The sequence below is a fragment of the Mixophyes fleayi genome, chromosome 7 (assembly GCF_038048845.1).
Source record: "Mixophyes fleayi isolate aMixFle1 chromosome 7, aMixFle1.hap1, whole genome shotgun sequence".
Lineage (NCBI taxonomy): Eukaryota > Metazoa > Chordata > Amphibia > Anura > Limnodynastidae > Mixophyes > Mixophyes fleayi.
This window is the reverse complement of record NC_134408.1, coordinates 15848102-15862657: the sequence shown is the minus strand read 5'-3', so window position 1 is coordinate 15862657 and position 14556 is coordinate 15848102. Positions and strand designations below refer to the sequence as shown.

The 14556-nt window shown below is 43.3% G+C and overlaps 1 protein-coding gene across 4 annotated transcripts in view; it reads left to right on the top strand.

The window, feature by feature from the left end:
• CFAP70 (cilia and flagella associated protein 70) overlaps positions 1-14556 on the top strand; it is a 34812-nt gene continuing 20256 nt past the window's right edge. For 2 of the 4 annotated variants that reach the window (XM_075179131.1, XM_075179130.1), the window contains exons 1-8: positions 3781-5878; positions 7614-7800; positions 9165-9263; positions 10943-11019; positions 11548-11724; positions 12877-13065; positions 13733-13827; positions 13961-14060. In XM_075179131.1, coding sequence (XP_075035232.1) covers positions 5645-5878; positions 7614-7800; positions 9165-9263; positions 10943-11019; positions 11548-11724; positions 12877-13065; positions 13733-13827; positions 13961-14060 — 1158 coding nt within the window. In that variant the 5' untranslated portion in view covers positions 3781-5644. Of the gene's footprint in view, positions 826-3778; positions 5879-7613; positions 7801-9164; positions 9264-10942; positions 11020-11547; positions 11725-12876; positions 13066-13732; positions 13828-13960; positions 14061-14556 lie in introns of those variants that run through there. The other 2 variants (XM_075179132.1, XM_075179133.1) reach the window with 2 other exon arrangements.

The window sequence follows — 14556 nt, the reverse complement described above, 5'->3', positions numbered from 1 at the left end:
TTAGGTTATCCAATTTAAAATGACACTTCACTGCAATTGCATTCGCAATATATAAAATATAAGTTGGATGTAAATGTCCGAGGGGTGTGTCTGTTTTTAAGCGAACGCATCTTCACCTCTGAATACAACGCACATACGCATACATGGACGTGCCCTATATGTCTTGTGTTAGGGAAGCAGCAAGCTGTGGCTCTCCTGAATGTTTGTCTGGCCACCCTCCCTAATTCAGTGCAACAGAAAGCAGAATGAATATTAGCAGGCTTTCTTTTAATAAAACCTTATAGATAATGAGTATATTACAATGTTATATTCACTTACTAATGTACTTGATTTTCTGGGATGTTTTGCAACAAAACCATGATTGCACCAATTTGTAATGTGTAATGAATTCCCAATCCTGAATGTGTCCCAAGCAAGATATCTGACATCCTTTGTGACAGTCACATTTACAAACAGCCTGAATAACTTTCCCCAAAGACAATAATGAAAGACACCAAAGCCTCACAGGAAAGCATGGACAGATTAGCGCACCCTACCAATCTATTAAAAGCACAAGGTATTCAATAAGAGGAACCATGTGAATGACTGAACTACAAATCCCAGAATCCTTTAAGCAGCCGGGAGGTGTAGAGGAATTCTGGGAGTTGTAGTTTGTGCAGGAGGCTGAGGGACTGTGTTATGAATGACGGGTTCTATCGTTGCCGGGCAACTGGCTGCTACAATGGAGTCTCGAGAGATCCGGGCCCGGTTGCTAGGGCAACGGAGGACGCTGGAGAGTGGGAGCTGGGAACGGGAGATCAGAGTCATATACCGGGGATAATACAGGTACTGTGCATGGGCCTGCAAATGTCAGGGGGGGCTTCTGCCTGTTAATATGGGAGCTGGGTGGTTGTATATATATATATATATATATATATATATATATATATATATATATATATATATACACACACACATTTTTCATGCAATATATAGAATATGTAGTGCATTTTAAATATTGTATCCTTGCTGCATAGCTGCCAGCCTGACTCCTTTTTACAATGTGATAACATTGCTTCTGCTTTTCCATTATATTTCCCAGCTACAGTAAAGTGGGCTGGATTTCATAAGTAGAGTTACCCATTTCATCATCATCATCATCATCATCATTTATTTATATAGCGCCAACATATTCCGTAGTGCTTTACAATTGGGGACAAACATAGTAAACTAATAAACAAACTGGGTAAAACAGACAAAGAGGTGAGAAGGCCCCACTCGCAGGCATACAATCTATGGGACAATGGGAGTTTGACACATGAGGTTAAGTCTACATTTTCAGTCGGCCCAGCCAGGCTGCAAAGGTAAAATTGACTTATAAGCTAAATGATCCCGTCACACAACAATGGTGGTCAAGGGGTATTTGTATAACAGGTGGTAATAGGGTTATTTAGTGAGGTTAAGAGAGTGGTTGAGGAATATTATAAGCTTGTCTGAAGAGGTGGGTTTTCAGAGAATGCTTGAAAGCTTGTAGACTAGAGGAGAGTCTTATTGTGCGAGGGAGAGAATTACTTTCAGTTAACTCATTCAGTACTGGCAATACTGTGGAACTGTCAGCTGCTGACACTAATCTACCCGCCTCACTTCCATTATCTGAGTCCTTTGTCCAGGGGAGAGCTGGCAAATTTTTGCTCATGGGTGAGACCTGGCTCGGCAGCCAATGTTTGTCATTTTTTTTATTTAAACATTTTTGCTTTCATTTAATGAACAGTAGGGACAGTGCTGAAAGCTGGTGTACAGGGAGAAGGTGCTGTAAGCCAGTACTACTGTGCCGAAGGTTGTCAGATCATTCATGTGAAGGCTACAGTCACACCTAAGGGGTGGTAAAATGTATTGAAACACGCACAAAAAATAGTATGAGCCTTAGAAGCAACTTCTCAGTGTCCTCTGGAATAAAAGCAATTGTATTGTGCAGAAAATAGGGACATGGTTCCTTTTATACAGGGTCTACAAAATCAGATATCCACCTATACTGAGGACCTTCTAAAAATATTACACATTCCTACATCATCTTAACAAAGAAACAGCCTGAAGAATGCTCCTTGTCCTATGTCAGGCGATTTCACAATATATTTCAGATTCTCTTGAGGGAGAATTTACCCTTGATGAATTCAAACAGTCAGTTAATCAAACCCCCAACATGCAAAGCCGTAAAACATGACAGCTAAAATGTAATTCTCCCTCGTTTCCCTGACTCCATCAATGCCTTTGACGAAAGACACATCATAATAATATTGGGGCATATAGTTCGGTGATCCCCAAGAGGGTAAAGAACCTGTCTTGTGCCACAGCTGCTGTCAAATATCCAAACTAAATGTTGCCATTAAATAATATGCAATAGAGCTCGCCGAGGGGTTGAAAGATATTCACTCCTCATTGATAGGGAACAGGTTGGCCGTTGTTAGGGGAGCGATAAAATGCGTCGGTCTTTAGAATGAGTGCGTGTGTCTTCTGTTAGGGAAACGGCACCGCTCATTCTTTTTCGATATTAAATTGACTGGACAAGAGCTACTGTTCAAACCAGAGATTAACTCATGCCTGGACCGGACCACACAGGGGTAACTTCCTAAAAACAGAGAAAATAGATCATGTTCTGAATGTGATTAGTAAACACTGTAATATACGTATTATCCATGAGGTTAATAAAAATTGAATTTGAAGATTGAATAGGCTCAGGCCTCTTTCGTTCCGGTCATACGCAACCTTGTGTGACATTAACCTATTTCCAATCCAACTACTAAATCAGAGGCCCTTAACGTTCCCTTATCCCCTGTCTTGTTGGAGGGGCTCTGATCCTCCTGACACTTTTAGTGTCAGCTCTTCAAACTCAAGTGTCTGGAATTTATTTTTCCAGAGATCTATCTCCACTCTGCACTATTATTTATAGCCGACTCCTGCACAGGATTAGAGAGGATGTGAGGTGGTGGGAATTTTGACAATTCACATAGTGGGGTTAATATATTATAGTGAATATGGTGTCTGAGTTCCTACTCCAGTCCGTTGTTTCAGCCTGGCTACCTTCATAAAACCCCTTCAAGCTGTAAGATTCACCATTCTTAGATGACCTAACAGGAATGGAGGCTCCAGACTTTCAGCCGTACTGTGATTTCATGATCATAGTCAGCCTTGCTTAGATTGGATCCACCAGGACCCTCACAAATTGTGGATTGTCCTGGGAACACCCTCATCTTGTGTGACATGGTGGTTCTTCCTTGGATTGTCTTTCCCATATCTAATCGACAAATAATCAATTAAGATCCCCAGAAGCTACTTCAGGATTGTGGTCCTCATCTCTGAGATTTTTGGAGCACAACCAAAGTAAATATCTTTCTCCGCTTCACTCTGTAGACATTGACGTTCTTACGGAGATCTCACATCAATTAAGAACTTGTGCTGGGTGTCCACTAAGTCACAAGAAAGCAACTAGCTCCTGCTAGATGGTATTGACCACTATGAAACACCATAAATGGATTCCGTAGGTCCAGAATGCTGAATGTTCATTTCTACATGTGTGGCGGGAATGCCCTATTATGAGAGCATAGGAATTCTCCAGACTTGTTGCCAGGTACTCTGTTCTGCAATCCCACCTCAGGGGCAAACACAGGATTTGTAGAGGGGGGTTTCCACACCACGCCACCAGTGGGCATGACCAGCATGCATGGGGGCATAGCTATAATATTAGACAGTGCTTGGCTGCTCTCCAACTCTTTCTATCCCTATAATATACATGGACAATGCTGCGTGCACTACTGTTAGGTGCACGCAGCTGTCCCTTTTCAAGCAGAGCCGTGTGAAGCGGAGGCAGGGTCCAGCCACCTCAATTATACAGTGCCCCAGACTTGGAGGGGGGTTTCCAAGCACTAGAACCCCCCCCTTGGTTTGCCTATGCACCTCACCCGGAACCGGTCATCCTGCACCCATTCCCCATCTGAATATATAAATGTTCTTTGAGACGCTTACACCCATGTAGGCTGTAGCTCAGCACTTGCTTTTGCCAGCCCCTAAAAAACTGCTCAGCGCAAAGTTCTTGGGGCTCAACTAAGAGGAAGGATCAGGTCAGTGTGAACTCAGAACGAATAACTGGAAACGAAGCTTTAATACACTTTACAGTCAGTCACCAGGTAACTGTTATGGTCAAACGCTGCCACCTAGAGTTAGCAGGGAGTTGTAAAAATAATAATTACTTTGTATTACACAGTTCTTGCCGTCACTGACATTGAAGAATTCCCTACTTTTAATGTAGTTCATTATACAGATCCATCAGATACTTTGGGGTTTGTACGTTACCAGATTATTTTATAAAATAGTCAGGCAAAATACTGAACCAAATGCAAGCTCTGATCTGCAGATTAAATTTCAACACGAGGGAACCACACGCTAGAAAGTATTTGTATTTTTCGTTCCTATGTGCACTATACCAGTGTAGTGTCATCAAAATTACAGGAAATTCAGGAAAATAATTCTGAAATCATGTAGGAGGTTTGTGAATCACAGAACGAATCCTGGATTCAGTTAATCTGTACTTTAATATTATTTTGGTGTAGAAATGCACCTGTCACCTATCCACCAACCACGTTACAGTTCTCAGTCCATGAAGGGTAATCTATAACAAGCAGAGCCTTCTCATTTTCTTATTCATTGTAAGTTAGTGTCTTCTTATTGTACGTTCAGCTGGTCTCCCTTACGCTTTTGCACTGGATAACAAGTTGGCATTATATAAATAAAGAAGAACTATATTAATTAGATATAAAGGATATAAATCTAATCATTATTGCCTGAGACGAGAAATGGGTGACACTGACCATCCAAGTTTATGAATGCAGGCTAATGGCCGATAGATAGATGTTAATAATAAAATAATAGTAATGAGGTCATGAGTTCAATTACCGACCATGGCCTTATCTGTGTGGAGTTTGTATGTTCTCCCTGTGTTTGCGTGGGTTTCCTCCAGGTGCTCCGGTTTCCTCCCACACTCCAAAAACATACTAGTAGGTTAATTGGCTGCTATCAAAATTGACCCTAGTCTCTACCTGTCTGTCTGTCTCCCTCTCTGTCTGTGTGTGTGAGTGTGTGTCTATATTAGGGAATTTAGACTGTAAGCCCCAATGGGGCAGGGACTGATGTGAGGAAGTTCTCTGTACAGCGCTGCGGAATCAGTGGCGCTATATAAATAATGGTGATGATGATGATGATGATAAAAATGCAGTCATTTGAGCTGCTGTGACATTGCTGTATTAATCCACAGTCCACATAGGGCGTTTCTGTTAGAGATGCACCTTATCATGGCAACCTGCAGACAAGAAGTGACCTAAAGCTCTTCTAGTTACCTATAAACACTGCAGTTATTTTATGTATATATTTCAGCCCAGTAATACACAGTATTGATATATGTTAAAGTCAATTAGCGGCTTGCTGGATAAAGGTGTGACCGCTGGACCGTAGGTAAGTCATCTTTAGGATGGCGATTTACTTACGCCAATCCACCCACAACTTAAATCTCTGTTTTGGGCAGAGTTATCCTTTAAGGATGTTTTTGCTGTTTTAATGGACAGCCTGGTGCCAGCGAGGGATTGAAAGCCTCAGCGATGTCAGAGAATTGTGTTCTATGAAGCTTTCTCACTGTACCACTCCTCTGATTGACGTTAAGCTGCAGCTGGTGCCCACAGGACGCAGTATGATAATACACAGCCCTGCGGTGACACCTATAATGGGACCTACATCCCTCACCTCATGTTCCTTCTCTCCGTACAGACCTGTAGCTATGGAGACGGCACTGGCAGACGTGAAGGCTCGCCCCCCTGCGCCGGTGAACATCACGGTTCTCAGAGCACATGATCTGGTAACACCTCTCAGAAATAGCACTTTTGCGTGACGGGTCTCTCTGTTAACCCCTTCACTGACAGGCTTTCACCTCGCACAACGTCAGGGCTTGTTAGGAAATGTTATGTGTAGAGATGCAACCTATTTACAGTGTTTAAAGGCAAGAAAGCTGAATGTTATTGCTGTTTTCCATTAACAAGGTAGTTCTACAGCAATACCACCGTGTAAAATGGCACTTCACTGTGGTAAACGATGGATACGATGCAGATGGGGTAGGGTTTAGTGCTGCACATTTCTAACCAAGACACAGAATGATTTTCTTTTTTTTGCAATTGGCTGGAATAACCTCAGCTATTTAGAAATAAATTAAACCAGAGGTCTGTTGCAAGATGGCACAGGTTGTGTATACTGCAGTTTGTGTGGCCCCAAATGACTGCCATACCAGGTCATGTTCCTGTCAGCTGGTGGGCATGGAGGAAAAAGCAGTCCTGAGATGACCACTATCAGCAGGAGTCTGCGGTCATCTCCCAGTCATTCCCGACAGACACAACGAAGACGTAAGCGACCATATCCGGCCATTCATCTCTCGAGCACAGGAACATAGGGGTATATTTACTAAACTGAGGGTTTGCCTATAGCAACCAATCAGATTCTAGCTGTCATTTTGTAAAATGTACTAAATAAATAATAACTAGAATCTGATTGGTTGCTATAGGCAACATCTCCACTTATTCAAACCCGCAGTTTAGTAAATATACTCCATGGTGTTTACTGCAACACACTCCACTCCAACTGTATGGCACCTTCATATGTGTATATTGCATAATATGACTGAACTATTACAAAAATTAAATCTTGTTTCATTCAGTGGCGATAGGGAGAGATAAATGGCTGCTTGGTTGGAAGCTACACACCCCTCTTTCCCCACAGTTTTCATTTAATTTATTTACATTCATTAAATACTTGTGGTAGAGCACAATACTGTATGGTCTTTTTTTTTTGGGTTAAAAATGTGTTTTGTGACCGTCCCCTTATTGTAGCTCCCCTCCCATTCCACACGTGTCAGGTGATTCCCTAGGTCCGGCCTGTCTAACCTTCCAGGTGTTGTGAAACTACAACTCCCAGCATGCCCTGCAAGCTATTAGCTGGTTAGCTAATGGCCAAGCATGCTGGGTCTTGTAGTTTCACAACAGCAGGAGAGCCACAGGTTGTTTAAGCCTGCTCTAGCTGTCTAATAGCTGCTATTGCTTGGGGAGTACTTGCCTTTAAACGTTGTGTGTGGCATAAACAGCCCAGTTATAAAGCATAGAAGTCATCATGTTAAATTTCAGATTGAACTCCTGCTTATATTTAATGGAAGACTTTGGTGTGACCTGATCAGCGTAACAGGTATTACAATGTGTGGCACTAACATTTGTTCCTGACTTTCCTCTGTGATACCTACGGATAAACATTCCTGTAGTGCTGCTATTTCATTCAGGAGAGAAGTGATTATATATTTTATCTCATTATATTAATCTTTACGCATGTTATTTCAATTTTAAGGTTTTTACATCCAGCGGATCAATACATATATATATTTTTGAATAAGGGCAGGTTATTGATTTATTATATCTATTGCTCTGTGTGCTAGTTATGTGGGTGTTTTAGGGGGATAAGTTGCAGCTCCCCTAGCAGAGTTCACCCATCAGACGTGATCGCAGGTTTTTAAGTTAATTGATTTGTGCGCCTGATTTTTCTTGTTGTCCATAAAGAAAGGAGTTAAAGGCGACTCGCCAGTTACTTACCTGCGATCAGAGTTTAACAACGTCCTCCTGGGAGACTCCCCCAAACTTGAAGCCACCCCGGAGAGGCCAACGGAGTACAACTTCACCACCAGCTTTGACATCGGCGCTGAGAGCCCACACAGCCTGGATGACGTGGCACACAAACCTGTAATATGTAAGTATCCTGAGCCGCCCGGGTTGTGGGTATCACTTACCTTCCCTAACACAATGCAGACAGCATCATCTTCATCATCAGTTATTTATATAGCGCCACTGATTCCGCAGCGATGTACAGAGAACTCACTCACATCAGTCCCTGCCCCATTGGGGCTTACAGTCTAAATTCCCTAACACACACACACAGAGACACACACACACAGAGAGTAGGGTCAATTTTGATAGCAGCCAATTAACCTACCAGTATGTTTTTGGAGTGTGGGAGGAAACCGGAGCACCCGGAGGAAACCCACGCACGTACGGGGAGAACATACAAACTCCACACAGATAAGACCATGGTCGGGAATTGAATCCATGACCCCAGTGCTGTGAGGCAGAAGTGCTAACCACTGAGCCACCGTGCTGGCCAAGACAACATGTGTATTTGTAGTCATAAACATGAACGTAAGTTTTCAAGAGGAACTGTCTACAAACAATTGCACCATCTAGATGGTAATAATCATGATCTAGTTGTGAGAACAATCCCACCCACATGATGTGAAGAACAGAAGAACCTTAATTTTACTCTACAACAAAATCTGTGCAACATTGGTACAATTATTTTGGGGATTTAGGTAAGATTTAAGAGCAGTGGTTACGTCTGTTAAACTTATATTATTATAGTAGGGACTGGTATGCGAGTATGTTATTGCAGTGAGTACGATTATCCAATTAGCTTTGATTACATGGGATGATCACCTTTACCTTACCATGAGATATCATTCCCGTAGCCTCCACCACACTCTCCCCACAACGTTCCGCTCTCAGTGCCCGCTATAACCAGCCATAGACATCTATCGCTTTGTAGCAGATTAAAGGTGATTCAGTTCACCATAAGCAGATCTGTGAACGATCTCACCACACACGGCCCGATGACACAGATGCGCTCCGCTATGAGGCAAAACAAATAAACGAGAGAGATCATTTCCTGGTTGATCGACGTTGATCGTCAGCCGACCATATTTAGTATTCTGCGCAAACAAATCCGATCCAGTTGGACTGTCGGCCATATATTGTATTGTCTCGCCAATCTGGTTGAAACCATTTAGATTGAAAATCTGTATTTGCACATGTGGTTGGCTTTAGGGTGTAATTATTCAGTGTCAGAATATTAAAACATTTCTAAAAAATGCAGCGTTTTGTAATAAATGTCCTATTTGGCCCTAAACTGACACTGATCTAAACTAATGTGACTATTGTCCTGGATTATCACATGTGACATTCAGTGTTACTGTAGAAACAGAAACGTCCCCTCGTGACTCCGCATCTAGTGCTAGGACCGATCCTCTTTGTGTCGCTGACCTATCGCCTTCTTCCTTCCAGTGTCAGCCATTGAGATCCTACCCAAGGAGAAGAAGCAGAAGGAGGAGAGGACGGTTGTCCTGGGGCAAACGGCCGTGGATTTGCTCCCTTTACTGAGAGGTAAGAAGAGGCGCTTGCTATCTGTTCAGTGAGTCATTAAATCCACCTTTAGTCAAATGCAGCCGTCACATTGTTGTAAATCCGGACAGTTCAGTGAGAACCAATAATAATCACAAAGCACCGTAGACTTCACTTCCCCCGCTGAGCTGCTGGTAACATTAGGTACAATGGTGAGAAATCTGCACAGTGCACAGAACTGGGGTCCTCACATGCAGACCCCTCACTACTGAATGCTGGGAGTGGGGATATATAGTACTGGCACTGCCATAACAGATAATGTACTGACGGAGTAACTGAGTGCAGCAATCAGACCGGCAGGAAGTTGGGCCTACTGCAAATACAGCACAGGTCCACTCAGAACCAGGACCTCTGTTTGTGTCGGTTTTGTACATGTACAGACTGCGCTGCTCCTTCTAGATAAATGGTGCAACCCGGTCAGTCACGATCTGGCCTCAATTACCCCGTTCCTACCATTATATTTCAGTGGTAGGGGGACGGATAAGGTCGTGACCGGTAAAATCAGTTACAACCAGCCTCTAAGCCTTCTAACTCGACTTGTAAAAGCTCATCATCATTATCATCATCATCATTTATTTATATAGCGCCAACATATTCCATACCGCATCTTTTCATTTAAGCCTACCAGCTCTCCTCCCACCTCCGAATCCCCCACCTCTGCTCTCCCCACTCAGCGTCGCCCTCTCTGTGTCCGCCCATCCCCTCTAGAATGTAAGCTCTGACGGGGTCCTCTCTCCTCCCAGAGTGATATCATTTTGCAGGTTGTAATTATGCAAATTTGTTGACTGTATTTTTATAATTGTGTCACTTTTGTACTCATGTTATTTTGTCATTTTGTTTTGTTTTGTATGTTCTAACCCCCTGAGAGTGACAGTATAAGTAGTAAATCTGGCCATACTCTGACCCCACCTTCCACAGTTGGGGAGATGGGACGGGTACTTGAGTGCTATCGGCGCAGTCTTTGCTGGCATGTTGGCCCGTTAGACACCCATAAATCCTGAGACTGCTCCACAGTGGTACACACGCTGTATTAGATGTGTCCAGTTACATGGTGTGATTGAGTGATGATGGAGATTTGGCTGCCATCCCTGTGACCGACCACTGAACTCTTCTCCCTCCTCCACGCACGTCAGATACTTTACATTCTGAGCTAAGTCCTACCAGCTGCGCCATCCCTGTAGGGAATAAGATTTATTATACTGCCTGATAGCTTTATAGGGCACACAAAGTGTGGCTCTCCTCTCTGCTTCCTCCCTGTAATCCCCAGTTTGTAAATAAAGGAATATAGAGAATTTGTAGTTGAGCCCTGTGGTGTTTTACAAGCTCTGTAGTAATGGGCAGATCTATTATTTCAGTACAGGGAGACTGGATAGTTTGCCTCAGAGCTGGACAACCTGTGGCTCTCCAGCCGCTGTGGTACTACAAGTTCCAGCATGCCCCTCAAGCTTCCGAATGCTAGGGCATGCTGGGACTTGGGTCTCTTGCCGATATGAAACAGTAATTCCCAGAATGCCCCGTCACTCAGCCATTAACAGTGCATGCTGGGACTTGTAGTTCCCACAGAAGCTCTGGGGGGCCACATGTTGCCCAGACCTAGACTGTAGACACAAAACCCACCGACATTTTAGTTTTCTAACACGACTGACCTCTTGTGTCTTCAGGTGAATGTAATTTCAAGATTACTGTACCTCTGTACCCGGTATCCGGCTCACTGCTGGAATCCCGCCCAGATGCCAAGGTAATTCTCAAGGTAGAGGTTTAAGCTGAACAGGTTACGTTTAAAGAATATATGAATAACTATGAGAGAAGTAAAGGAAGAAAATCTCCTTTACCTGTGCACCCGTAATTTTCTGTTCCTGCAGATCCTGAAATATTTATAATGGTCCAAGTAGGAGATTTTCTCCCCTGCTGACGACTGACGTTTCTCAAACTTCTATGAACATTGTCCAGGTTCCCGTGAACTTCCCAATTAGACATATGGGGGGAAACTCGTAGGGAGGGAGGGACAGCACAAGCCTACAAATGAATCTGTCATTTCAGCACCACAGATCTGAATGAAAGAGTTTCACATTGATACAATTACTAAATGATGCATAGATTTAATTGCTTGACTCTTCAATTGGTTTCTGCGAAAGATCTGATGATCGTCTGGTTTTAACGCCTTCTTAATATCCTACTTAGCCTCATTATACACCCTGGTTACTATTCATCATATGCCTTGTATGGAACATGTTGTACACAAGCTATTTTATCTTTTGTATTGCAGCCCAGCCTGGAGGTGGCTGTTTCTGTCCCAGCACCTCTCCTCTCTGAATCTGAGATCAGCAACGGGAATCTGCTCAGAGCGACCGTGGAAGCCGCTTACTGCGTCCCCGATTCATGGAATCCTACAGGGCAACAGTTCAATTACGTCACCAGCCTTCAGATACCAGTAAGGAAAGAGGTGAGAAAAAAGAACGGGTGTAATATTGTCTCTTTACAAAACTTTATTTAGACCAGCGATGGACAACAGGTGGGTGTAATATTGTCTCTTTACAAAACTTTATTTAGACCAGCGATGGACAACAGGTGGGTGTAATATTATCTCTTTACAAAACTTTAGTTGGACCAGTGATGGACAACAGGTGGGTGTAATATTATCTCTTTACAAAACTTTATTTAGACCTGCGGTGGACAACAGGTGGGTGTAATATTGTCTCTTTACAAAACTTTATTTAGACCAGCGATGGACAACAGGTGGCCCTGGGGCTGAGTGCGGTCCTTCACCCGTGGCTCTTTGAGCCTTCACCTGTGGCCCTCAGCTCTTTCCTGCTTTATTGTCAGATGTGTTTTTTTTTATAACTTGTAACTCTTGTTTAAAATGCCTAATGATGTTATCGCAGATAGGTGTCTATTTCTTTGATTAACTGTATTGTTTTATCTTATTACTGAGATTAAGGGTAACATGTGGCCTTTTAAAAGTTAGAGGACCGCCCCATGCGGTTCCTAAGTGTGACTGCACCAAGAGAATCAGTGGTGTATCAGGTGGCCTATCACTGGTTTAGACCATAATTAAATTGCTGTATAATTTGGGGTGTCCATTCATAAGAAGGTCACCCAGGAATCGGAGAGATCTTAGTGACGGGCAGTTTAATTCATAAAGGGAGTGGAAGACATTAGAGGGTTCATTGCCAAGTCTGTACACAGGTATCCACAAACTAGACCGGGCCATCCTTTGTACTAGAGGAAAGGCATCCTGATATTCAGTGCTTTACAGTAAGAGTTGGGAAGTTCAGTTAAGAAATGGTTGGATTTAACAAACATATAGAAGGCTAATGGTATCAGTAATTCACATTGTAGCAGTTGAGCGAATAAGAAATTGAGGTTTTCTGATAAATAAATCTTCTATGACGTTTTTCAGTTGTCTACTCTTAGCTCCTCAACTTAAATGTCTTGTACTATTATCCGTACGTTATGCTGGATCATATATAGATTGATTGCTTTTTCCTTCCAGAGCTCGCCCATATTGCAGTCTTTTGTACGGCATCATATCAAATATGAATGCTTTTCTTCCTGAATCTTGTGTGCTGACGGGTAAATCACATTTATTATATAGGTACAGAGGGACCTCGCTCTCATCTTCTCCAACGGAGTGCTGAAGGCAGGCGGGGAGAGTGAGCCGCTCTTGCGGCAGAAGAGGTGGCCGGTCAGCGGAATAGCGGCCCCAGGAGCTCAGAATATCCCAGAATCCTTCATCCTCGGCCAGGCCTATGAAGAGGAAGACGGAGAAATAAACGGCAAAGAGGTGAAATGGATGATAAGTTGGAAAGTTGACAAAAACTGCAGCAGAGTAGTCAGTGTATCAGCTTATTATATTAGTAATTAGTAATATATACTAGTATTATTTTATATATCTTGTTTTATCATTCTGCCTTCTGTGCAGCTGGTAAGGCCTTTATATGATCCAGGGAAAGTTGTGTATTTTATGCTATGTAGCTCTGCTCTGTGTACCCACTGAGTAGTTCTGTGTCATATCCAAGGGCAACAGGAATAATCAATTCAGCGTTAATGACTATAAGGCTTTGGTGCCAACCAGCTGACATTAAGGTCCTCGCTTACTCTCCCTTCCTAACCTACAAGTGTGCCCAGGTGTGCGGAGAGGCAGAAATATATGGAAAGGGGCACTGTGCAACTGTGTAAATATCACATCCAATTCCAGCCTCATATAACTTTAGAACTGCCCATTTCATTAAATAAACCTTTTCCATTTTTCTCTTACAATGCTGCCCAGTTTAACCTCATTTGTGGCTTTAATTATTCATGAGTCAGGGAACATTGGAGCTTTCTGTAATACATGTAGTATCAGTGGCTGGATCAAATATGGCTTTTCATGGTCCTGCCAGGTTATGATGGATCCTATACTTTAGTGATATAAGTGCTTGTTAAATTGACCTCTATGCGCCCACCTACAGGACAAGGAGTTCCGTATAGAAGCCGAGACCCACAGAAAGAGGGTGACATGGGACACAGAGAGACGCTGCTACCTGGACCAATCCACCGTCATCAGGTGACCGCTAGTCTGCAGCCTCCGCTTGTATCTCATTAGTAGAAGGCAGCTTATGGATAACTGGAGGGTGATAGGCATAGACCTGCACCTTATACCATCAGTGTTGTATTGGTAACAGTCATGTGTCTAACAGCTTACAGAAGCGGATTGCAGAATGCCGGTTCTGGCCAGTGGAGATAATGAGGGCGCCTCTGTCCACCACCAGCAAATCTAAACCCAGCAAGGCTGAAAAGGTAAGTTCTGTGGGTAGTGGCGGATTAAGGCCTGAGGTCTCGCCTGATCTCATGGTTACTTGCTGTACCCAGGGCCACCATCAGGGGGGGATGGAAGATACAACTCTATGGGGCCCGGACTGATTAGGGGGTCCCCAGTCTGAGGCCAGGTTTTATTTTTGTTGTTTTTTGTTTTTTTTTGTAAATAATCTGTTGGGGCCCTCACTCATTCTGAGTGGGGCCCCAGGTTGGAAAATACAGCAGGGACTGCGCAGCATTATCTGGGTCAGCCTTATCCTAAATAGGGCCGGCCCCATCATTGCTGTACATCCTGGTGTCTGGTTCCTCCCCTGGGACAAGCTGCCAATGAGCATGACATGGGCTTGTGCTAAAATCCACTTAGAGACAGCCTGTTTCCCCCTAGTTGGGGCTCATTGGTGCAGGATAGAATCTTCTTCTCAGATTGTTAGTGATAGACATAAAAAGGAGACAATATAATGACTGTAGGTGGCACTTA